General features: G+C 41.3%; 1 protein-coding gene across 1 annotated transcript; it reads right to left on the bottom strand.

Moving 5' to 3' along the window:
* Positions 1-6,813: 6,813 nt before the first annotated feature.
* On the bottom strand, positions 6,814-9,173 carry LOC147629444 (uncharacterized). Its single transcript, XM_086812911.1, has 5 exons — positions 8,470-9,173; positions 8,075-8,359; positions 7,683-7,824; positions 7,418-7,471; positions 6,814-7,242 (listed from the first exon to the last, which is right to left on the bottom strand). The coding sequence occupies exons 1-5, from the start codon at positions 9,171-9,173 to the stop codon at positions 6,814-6,816; spliced, it is 1,614 nt and encodes a 537-aa protein (XP_086669037.1).
* Positions 9,174-10,219: the final 1,046 nt, after the last annotated feature.

Below are 10,219 nucleotides of genomic sequence, written 5' to 3'. Positions count from 1 at the left end.
GCGAAAGGGAAATTCCAAAGCAACACGGAAGAAGTGACAAAACCTAAACCAAAATTGGTTGAATAATCAGAAGAACTGAGACAAGTGACCTACTACTACAACCAAGCCATAATGGATAATCAATCATCTGCCTACTAGGATAATATAAAGCTAAAAGAAGAAATTGAAAAGTACAAGAAGGCACTTGCCAGACAACAGGAAGATCTTGACTATCTACTAGAAAAGAATGGTGAGCTCCTAGCCCAAATGGAGCTACTACAAATTCAATGCATAGAAGCACTAGCCAATTCCTTTGAAACCAGTATCAAGATGGTCAATACCTCTCTTGATCAAATAATTTTGGGAATAAGGATCAGAAGAGAGATTGACAGCAATCAATCTGCTTTCCTCCCCCTCGACATGTTCATCGACACTGGCACCACAATAAGCCTAATTAAGCCAGGGTTCATTCAACCCAAAAGGATAAAAAAATGCAGAATAGATGTCACTTATGCAAATGGCACTAAAGGGCTAATCATAGAGACATTTGTTACGAATATCATGATCAACAATCTAGCACTTCCCATCAGATTGTATATCCATGAGAAGCATGAGTGCGATATCCTAATTGGCACCAACTTTCTCCACACCTTTGAAATGAACATCTTCAAAACCAACATTAAGAAGGGAAATTATGAAGATATAAAGATAAAGGGAGTAGCCGCCCTTACAAGAAGCCCTATCAAGAAGGTAGACAAGCTACCATACAAAGAGGATTCTATAGAGGTGTTCTTCAACCAACGTTGAAAGGAAAAGGTATGCTGCAAAAATTGATGCTATGCATAAAAAGTATATAACCCTTTGCTCCGAGGACCCCCTTCCTAGATGGGAAGGATCAAAATTTGAAGTCGAGCTACCACCGAAAGAAGGAGCCACTCTGACCAAAGCCTCTCACCCTGGAATAATCCTATTGATCTTGAAGAATGCAAGAGCCTTATCCAAGAAATGCTAGCTAAAGGATTAATCAAAGAAGCAGATTTAGACTGGTTCTCTCCTACTTTCTTCGTCAACAATCATAATGAAATCAAAAGAGGAAAAAAAGAGAATGGTAATAAACTACAGGAAGCTAAACCATCATCTGATAGACAAAACGTATCCTATCCCCAACAAAGACAATCTGATCAGGTCAGTCTCTACTTTTAAATGGTTCTCTTAGCTAGACATGAAGTCCGATTTTCATCAAATCAGGATTGGTGAGAAAGATAAACACAAAATGGCCTTTATAGTCCCACAAGGACAATTTAATGGAAAGTGATGCCATTCCAATTAAAGAATGCACCCTCATAATTCAAAAGATGCATCGACTTGGTCTTCAGGCAATTTAGGAAGTTTGCAAATCCTTACATGGACGACATTTTATTTTTCTCAAAATGTCTCAAAGAGCACCTCAAGCACTTGGAAGAACAAGTCTTCAATGAACTTCATAAATTTGGATTTGTGATTTCTGAAACAAAGCTTCACATGTTCCTTTAGAAGATAAATTTTTAGGAGTAACAATTTATTTGGGACATATACTGCTCTAGGAACATGTTATACAGAAGATCTGCAGTTTTCTTGAAAGGTTTCGAGATGTCAAGGTTGCACAAAGGTTCCTTGGATGTCTCAACTATGTCTCTTGGATCTACCCCCTCAACCTCTCCAAAGATCGGCAACCTCTCCAAAAGTTCTTGACTCACAAGTCCGAATGGACTAGAAAACATAGAGAATCGGTCAAGAAGATCAAAGAAAAATGCCTCTCTCTTTCGAAGATGTGTCTCCCCACAGATGGACATCTAACAATCTATTCAAATGCCTCTGACAAATATTGGAGCTGCATTCCCATGGAATCGAAGGATGGGAAGGAAGAAATTTGCAAATATGCTCGAGGAAGATTTCATGATATGCAGAACTAAATTACCCTTCCATCCACAAGGAAATTCTATTCGCCAAAAATTGTTTTGAGAATTTTTGAGACTGTTTGTTCTTCCCATGGAATTCACACTATAGACAGATCTCAATAATTTCATGGGATTTCTCTCTTCAAAAAATGTGCAAAAAATCAGCAATGGTCGACTTCTCTGGTGGGCAAGATGGTGTGCTTGCTGGAAGTTCAAATCCAAACATGTCAAAGGCATAAATAGTTGTGTTGCTGACTTGGTAACTTGGAAAGGATCAGCGGAATCATTATACGCACATTGCTCCAAAATTGATGTAATGTCGCCCATGTGGCTTGGGTGAGTGGTTGCACCTTTTTGTTAACCACATATATAAAAATGCTATCTATCGGGCTTGTCGATAGAGTATGCTACAAGTTACAACAGTGTTATCTACTGGGCATGTCGCTAGCGTACACATCACTCTGAGAGGTATACTTTTTAGACTACACCCATGTGCACATGGAGGTAGTGCGCTTGTAAAGTTTCTCTTTACAAATAATACCCGGCTTGACCTTCAAGGCATCCAGCTTGGGCCTCAAGGCATCTAGCTTGAATGACAAGACATTCGGTTTGGGCTACAAGGCATCAAGCTTGGTCATCAAGGCATACTTGGGTATAAAAAAGCAACCTATCACAAAGAGAGACACACGCCTTAGTGTACGCTTTCTCTAGTTTGTGAGCCTTCCTTAGCCATCATCTCCCTTCACTCTCTTGTACATTGAGTCACAAGTTTTTTCACTCTCATTCGAGAGTTTTTCCTACCATCATAAAATCATTGTGTTCATTTCTCTCATTATACTCTTGACAAGCTTTTCTTTTATGGCCTCTGTTAATACAACTGTTAAGATTACCACTTGTAGTACAAGCCCAAGTTAGCACTTTAACTAAACCTAATTTGGAATACATAGACTGAAATCAGAATACACATGTAGATGACAGAAATGAGTCCGAATGCCATTACAGAATGCGGACGAAACTCCTTAATTCATCATATCAAAAACACAATAGTGCAGCTCATTATAAAGCCCTCATCAGTTACAAGTAGTTATAACCGCATTCCTTCATCGAAATGTCCCCAAGACATAATGAAAGTCCGACTAAGGTATTTTGCAAAAAGACTTACAAGGAATTGCTAAACTTGAAAACTAAAACAAAGTAAAGTAATCTATGGTACTGTAAGTAGAGCCCTAACACTGGCATAGCCCGGTGGCCTGAGCCTGGCCAGGCGGACCCGTTTCCCACAATCCCTTGATCCGACAAAAAATTCTCTATTGATTTAGGATAGCAGCTTCCTACTTGATAGCAAAACGGTAGTGCCTAGAACCAAATCCAAGGTACCGAACATACAATCAAGCAGAAAAACCAACATCCCCCTCCTGAAATGCTCCATCCCCTTCATCCTCTGTTGCTATATTTGTTTCCCAAAATCTTTGCATCATCAACCAAAGGTCTTGATGTCTTCACCAATTCAAACTTATTTTCCATCTCCTCAGATGTACTAACCATCAAATTTTGACCCTTAGCCATATCACCTCCTACTGCCTGCAACCACAGGCGACAATGCCTCTTGTCCTCCTATCTGCATATCCATTGCAAATACACCAGATTCAATTGGAACTGCATCCTTAACCTCGTGTAATGTCTGCTGTAACAATTGATTAGACAACTTCATATTCTCTGCTTCAAGCTCTTTAATCCGCATGACATATTCCTCATCCACTTCAGAAGTAAACATAGCCTTCACCTCCTGATAAGGCTTTGAAATCCATTCCTCCATTTTCAACAACAAACCTTCCCACAATTCTGATGCATGCTCTGTCATCTTCATCACTTCAACATCTTCAGTTGCTATTACCACTCCTTGAACCTGATTCTCTTCCAAGATTTTCCCTTCTAACTCTGATAATGTAGCAATCCGAGACTGTAAAAACTCGTTCTCTGCTTGAACTGCTGCCACTTTGTCCATTGTCTGAGTCCACTCAGACAATGTAGCAATCCGAGACTGTAAAAACTCGTTCTCTGCTTGAACTACTGCCACTTTGTCCATTGTCTGAGTCCACTCAGACCTGCATTCTTGCTTAAACACCTCTATCCACCGTCTGAACAATGCTATGGAATTCTGCACACCCAACATCTCCTCCTTATGTTGCTTCCTGAGCTGAACATTCTGCTCCTTCAAGTCCTCTATTTCCTTGTGCATGTCATCCAATCCTGCTGCTTCATTATATGAGCTACCTGCTTTTCCAAAGCCTCCATAGCAACCTTCTATCTCTCTCCTTGCTTAGCTTTGTTGCCTTATATAATGCTGTACAATACTAAGTATAACTTTGTGATGGCCTCTTCAAGCCTCATGGCTAAATCCAACCCTGTGGATATGATCATCTGAACTATTGGTGCTACAGGATTAGATGGTACAGAACTCCCTAAAGCCTGTAGTGCCAATCCGCCAGCTCCCTTTTGTTTTGGCATCTTTAACTTATGTCCGATGATAGCCGATTCAAGCTTGCTACCCCCTGCTTTATCTCCATCAAACACCACTAAAGAAGGCTTCTTTTTAGCCACTGCCTCTAACACCACTAAAGAAGGCTTCTTTTTAGCCACTGCCTCTAACACATCCTGCTTTGAATATCTGGCAGCAAGCAGATCTGCTTCATCAGTTGCCTTCATACTAGACCCTGCCATGTATTGCAGCTTTCTCTTGAGGTTTCCACTATCCACAGGCTCGTTCATCAACGACTTCGGCTCTGCATGAGTAGGATCAGAACGAAGCCAATCCCTATATGTAAATAACCCGGTCATGTATGGGGCTAAATGGTCCACCAAAACTTGCCTTCTTTTATCTCGAAGCCCTGCATAGAACTGCAATTTCTCATGGAGAAGAGAACCCTAATCAATACTCAATCCTTTTTCTGCACTGTGCAGCACTGCATAAGATTCCTTACTCATATACAAACTTTTCACCAACCTGCACACCTTGGATAAAAACCATGTACACTGCACTTGCCTCTGTGTGGAGATGCATTCCTGACCATGAAATACCCCTTTGTGCCTTCGGGAGAACCAAACTCCACCCTCATCATCTGGTCGGTCACTTTTAGGACACTAGAATCCTTTGTATAAGGTAAATCGAAAATGCTGCTGCTACATAGTCTGGTGTTACCTGCATCTGTTGTGTAACCCCCCTGTAGATTTCAGGTAGTCGAACTGCTCCTTTGCATCCGGATTCTTCTCCCACTCCGACCAGGGAAGATTTGCAAATTCCCACAGCTGTATCCGCCTTAGCCAAGCTTCTGTCTCACCATTAGTCAGGCAGACAAGCCTCCTGCTCATCACCATCATCCTCAATCTCCACAGGACTATTCTGACCCTCAACTAGACCTATCTGAACTATCTCGTCTCCCGTTTTCTTAAAATTTCCTTTCCCTTTCCTCATTGCCGTCGGGGCAGAAACACTGCGGGTTTGGGGCATGTCTAGCAGTGCTAAGCTTCTCCTAAGCTCGTTCAAGCGGTCCAGCTTTTCTATGGCTACATTTTGCATGGCCCACTCAGAAGTAGGACACTTACTAATTTGAAACTGCATCCCGTCTACCATCTCATCAGATTCAAGTAGATATTCTATTCCCGCAACTCGAAAACCCCCAATCCTCATTTTGATGTGATTTAGACGTTTCACACAAATCAAAGCCATCATGTTGAAATTTAAAAATCCGAAACGCCACGTCAGCACAAAACACTCCGACGCCTCAGATCCTCCCTTCGGAATCACCCCTTCACACATTGCAGACATGATCTCCACTTCATTGTGCTGTGTATCCGTTGAGTCATCGTTGGACCTTCTATCCCGACCTGTTTCATGAATGCCCTTCAAGCCTGGGATAGCTCCATAAAATTTCTTAACTGGTTTCAACACCTCCGTTCCAAAATCGTCTGTCAGTCAAAACGTGCCTTGCCCTAAATCCTCTGTAATTTTATAAGGACCCAAATACCTAAGTTTGAGCTTACCAGGATGTGGTCCCAGCTTTGAGTTATACATCATAACCCAATCGCCCTTCTGAAAAATTTTAAACTTGATCTACCTTGCCATCCATGCTTGTCTTCTCTTTTGTATCACCTCCACTGTAAGAGCACTAAGTAATCTATCTTTATCCAATTGTAACAGCTGCTCCTGCCTGTGCTCCTCTGGTGACAATCTATATTATGAAGAAATCCTCAGTGTTTGAACCACAAACTCCATGGGAACAACCACTTCTAATCCATACACCAATCGGAATGGCATCATGCCAGTGGACACTTTGAAAGAAGTCCGAAAGGACCACAGAGCTAAATCTAATTTATCATCCCAATCCTTATAATGATCTGTCACTATTTTCTTCAAAATCCTGAGCAAAATCTTGTTTGAACTCTCCGCCTATCCATTTGCCTGCGGGGCGGATGATACAGGGATGATTTCTTGTGTACCATCATGTGAGTCCTGGTCAGCTCCTGAAAAATATGTCCCCTAACTCCACAGGACATCCAAACCTAGTCATTATGTTCTTGTATAGGAACCTTGCTACACTAGCTACCTTGTTGTCTCTCAAAGCCACTGCCTCTACCCATTTTGTGGCATAATAAGTAGCCACTAGTATATACCTGGCACCTATTCTGCTAGCTCTTGGCTTAATTGGTCCTACAAAGTCAAGCCCCCATTTTTGAAATGGTTCCAAAGGCATTATTGGATGATCTTGCATTCTATCGATGATCCTGGCTGTCCCATTTTCTGACACTGTAGACACTCTCTGGAGAACTTATGAGCATCTTTAAGTACCAGAGGCCACCATAAACCAGCTTGCAGGATTTTCCAGCCTGTAATCTCTCCTCAGAAATGTCCGCCAGCATTGCCACTATGAGCCTCCTTCAATACAGCTTCCTGCTCTTCATCAGGCACACACCTGCGTATAATCTGATCAATACCTCTTCTATACAAACATCTTGCAATGACTAGAAAAGGTCTGATCTTCAAAGCAAACTTCTTTTTCTGATCCGCTGTCATCTGTGTTGGCAGCATTCCATCTAGCAAAAAATTCAGCATCTCATCATACCAGTTTTCAGCTTGAAAAGTCCTAACAGCATAGAGACTGGCATCTGGTAGCTGATCTGAAACTCCAACTGCTGCTGCTTCACCATGCTCAATCTGACTCAAATAGTCTGCAATTGCATGTAACTTGCCTGGAGTATGAATAATAGTAAAATCAAATTCCTGCAACAAGAGCATCCACCATGCCTGCCTCCCTGTCAACTGGGGCTTCTTCACCAAATACAGCAAAGCTTGGTGGTCAACATGGAAAACCACTTTGTTGCTCAATAAATAGTGTCAGAACTTCCTTAATGCATAGACCATGCCCAAAGCTTCTCTCTCAGTCACTATGTAGTTCTTCTCAACTGGTGATAACATTTTACTTGCATAATAGATAGGCTGGTACCATCCTTTCTGCTTTTCCTACATTAAATAGCTCCGATTGCAACATCCGATGCATCTACAAACACATGAAAAGGTAAAAGCCAATCTGGTGCAATATTGGTGCTACCACCAATATTTTCTTTAGAATTTCAAATGCATTCTTTTGTGCCTCTCCCCAGACATATGGAATGTCTTTTTTGGTGAGATAAGACAATGGGGCACAAATATCCGCCAGATAGCGCAAGTATCTACAATGCCATTTAATCTGACCCAAAAATCTCATTAACTCTTGGAGGTTGAGCTTCTTGAACTGCTCGGATCTTGTCGGAATCGACCAACATTCCTTTTGCTAAAATAATATGTCCTAATAGCTTTCCTCTGCGGACTGCTATTGTGCATTTGAATGGATTCAGGGACATTCTAAACAGCCTGCATCTTTGCAAACATTTCCTCAAATGCTCCAAATGCAATGATCGTTCCCCAAACACTGAGAAATCATCCATGAAAATCCTCATGAAATCTGTAAGATATGGCTCAAATGTTCTAAATGCTGCTTTTGAAAAAGACGGGGGGCCCATTCTTTAACCCAAAACTCATCACTTTATACACAAATGCTCCCCACTCTGTTATGAATGCAGTTTTCTCCATGTCTTCTTCTGCCATGCTAATCTGATTCTACCTTGAGAATCTGTCCAGAAAAATATACATTTCATGGCCAGCAATATCATCAAGCAATGTGTCTACAAATGGCAGGGGAAATGGATCAGTTATAGTAGCTGCATTCAGCTTCCTATAATCCACACAAACCCTCAGCTTTCCTGATTTTTTCGGAACTACTACAATGGGGGAAAGCCATGCTACCTGATCCACTGGCTTAAGAAACCCTGCTTTTAGGAGCTTATCCAATTCCTCCTTCACTTGTCGGGCATAATTCGGATTCATGTGTGGTAACGCTATTGCACCACTGGTACAGCATCCTCTTTAAGATTAATCTGATGTTGATGAATCTATGGATCCATCCCTTTCATATCAGTTTAGTCCCAAGCAAACACATCAATAAATTCTTACAGCAACTTCTTCAACTGCTCCTTAAAATCGGAATCCAGGGGCACACTAACCTTGACAATCCTTGGATTGTCCACTTTACCCAGATCTAAATCTTGCAATTCATCTTCTTTTACTCTCGAACTCTTTCCTAGAGTATGTTCATACAATGCCTTTGCCTGCTTCAGAGCTTCTCCAGCATCCTTTTTGGCGGAGTCCTTGCTCTGAACATCCAAAATCTGAGACGTTGTTTCCTCCTTGGAGATTTCCTTCAGGTCGGACCCTTTTGGGCCTTCCAACTCCACTTGAGCACACTGAAGATTAGATTTCCTTGTGAACCAGTACCTATCCATAATGTCAATGACATCCACTTCAAAAATAGGCACTACTGTCGGATTTGCTTTAAGATAATCCTCTTCCTCATCATCCGTGACTTCCGATGCGAAGTTGATTGCTTGAGCATATAGAGGCTTTATTTCCTTTGCTAAAACTGCTTTATCAATCATGCTAACCTTCACTGTTTTGGAGCCTTTCTTAAGAGCAATTTCATCCTTCTCCCAGTCTTGCTTAAGTTTTGCTGTGTGGAACCAAGGTCTCCCCAATAACATTGGGTAAGCTCCTCGTGTGTCTTCCAATTTTAAGACCACAAAATTTACTTTGAATGACAAACGAGAAATCAGTACCTCTTGGTGTCGTAACATCCCGATAGGCTGGACCCTCCTCTTATCCGCCATCCGCACTTGGAAAGGAGCTGGTTACAACTCCATCTGCTTCAATTTTAGAAACTCCCCTTCAGGTAAGATGTTCACTTCCAGAGCCTCCATCTAATAAAACCATAGTAATTATGGCTCAACTTGCATGCGAGAATGGATGAAGATGATGCAGTGGCTGTTTTGCTAAAAGCAGTCAAGAAGGTGTACCCCACCTTAGCCACCACCCTGAAGAACATACCTAATCCCACCCTCGAAGGAGTCATTCAATCTTGTCTTGATGAAGAAAAGAGGCCAAAGGGAGGAGTTGAATCTTCAAATGCAACCACTTCATCGAATATCGAACAAGCCTTGTCACATCAAGTGGTCAAGGTAAGATGTGCCCATTGCAAAAAGGTGGGTCATTTGGCAAATAATTGTTGGATCAAATATCCCAACAAAATTAAATGTAACAAGTGTAAACAAATGGGGCATATCACTTCTAAATTTCCTAACAAAGAGTAAGAGGCAAACTTTGTATAAACAAATGGAGCATATCACTTCTAAATGTCCTAACAAAGAGTCAGAGGCAACCTTTGTATCAACCTCTAACTCCGCTGAGAAATTGTTTTAAATCTCAATGTAATCACCCCTATATTCCAAACCTTGTACGCCTAATGTTATAAAGGCATCCTATGTCCAATACCACCTATTCCATTCTTTCATAGTTGGTAATGAGGGGGGGTATTAAGAGACTAAGGTTATGTAAAAGGGGAAGAGAAGGGTGTCAATGTGAAGGGACTTAAGGTCCACTTGCTCATCTATTTAAAGGTGGAGCTAGGAGGCATTTTGTATTGAGCAAGGCCTAGTTGTATTCATAAACAACTTAATAAGCAAGATATTTTTCTTGTATTTTGTGAGTCCCTCAACTCCACACACTTGATCTAGCATGAGCACCACGAATTCACCTCCACACACTTGATCTAGCATGAGCACCACGAATTCTAATATCATTTACATCTGATTCACATGACATCACATCTCATTCATTCACATCCTGATTCACATCACATATCATTTATTTACATCCG

Source organism: Cibotium barometz, chromosome 18, assembly GCF_041138505.1.
Source record: "Cibotium barometz isolate CiBa-2024 chromosome 18, ASM4113850v1, whole genome shotgun sequence".
Lineage (NCBI taxonomy): Eukaryota > Viridiplantae > Streptophyta > Polypodiopsida > Cyatheales > Cibotiaceae > Cibotium > Cibotium barometz.
The sequence above is the reverse complement of the archived record's forward strand: the minus strand, read 5'-3'. Positions and strand labels throughout refer to the sequence as shown.

Bases quoted from the DNA above. Each gene is read 5' to 3' on its own strand.
- LOC147629444 (XM_086812911.1), bottom strand. From the start codon at position 9,173: ATGGCGGATAAGAGGAGGGTCCAGCCTATCGGGATGTTACGACACCAA. The intron at 8,360-8,469 runs GTTGCTGTAAGA...ATGCTGTACCAG, and splicing joins TTTAAGGAGCAGTTGAAGAA to TGGTGCAATAGCGTTACCAC. The intron at 7,243-7,417 runs GTACCAGCCTAT...TATTTGGTGAAG, and splicing joins TAGGAAAAGCAGAAAGGATG to AAGCCCCAGTTGACAGGGAG.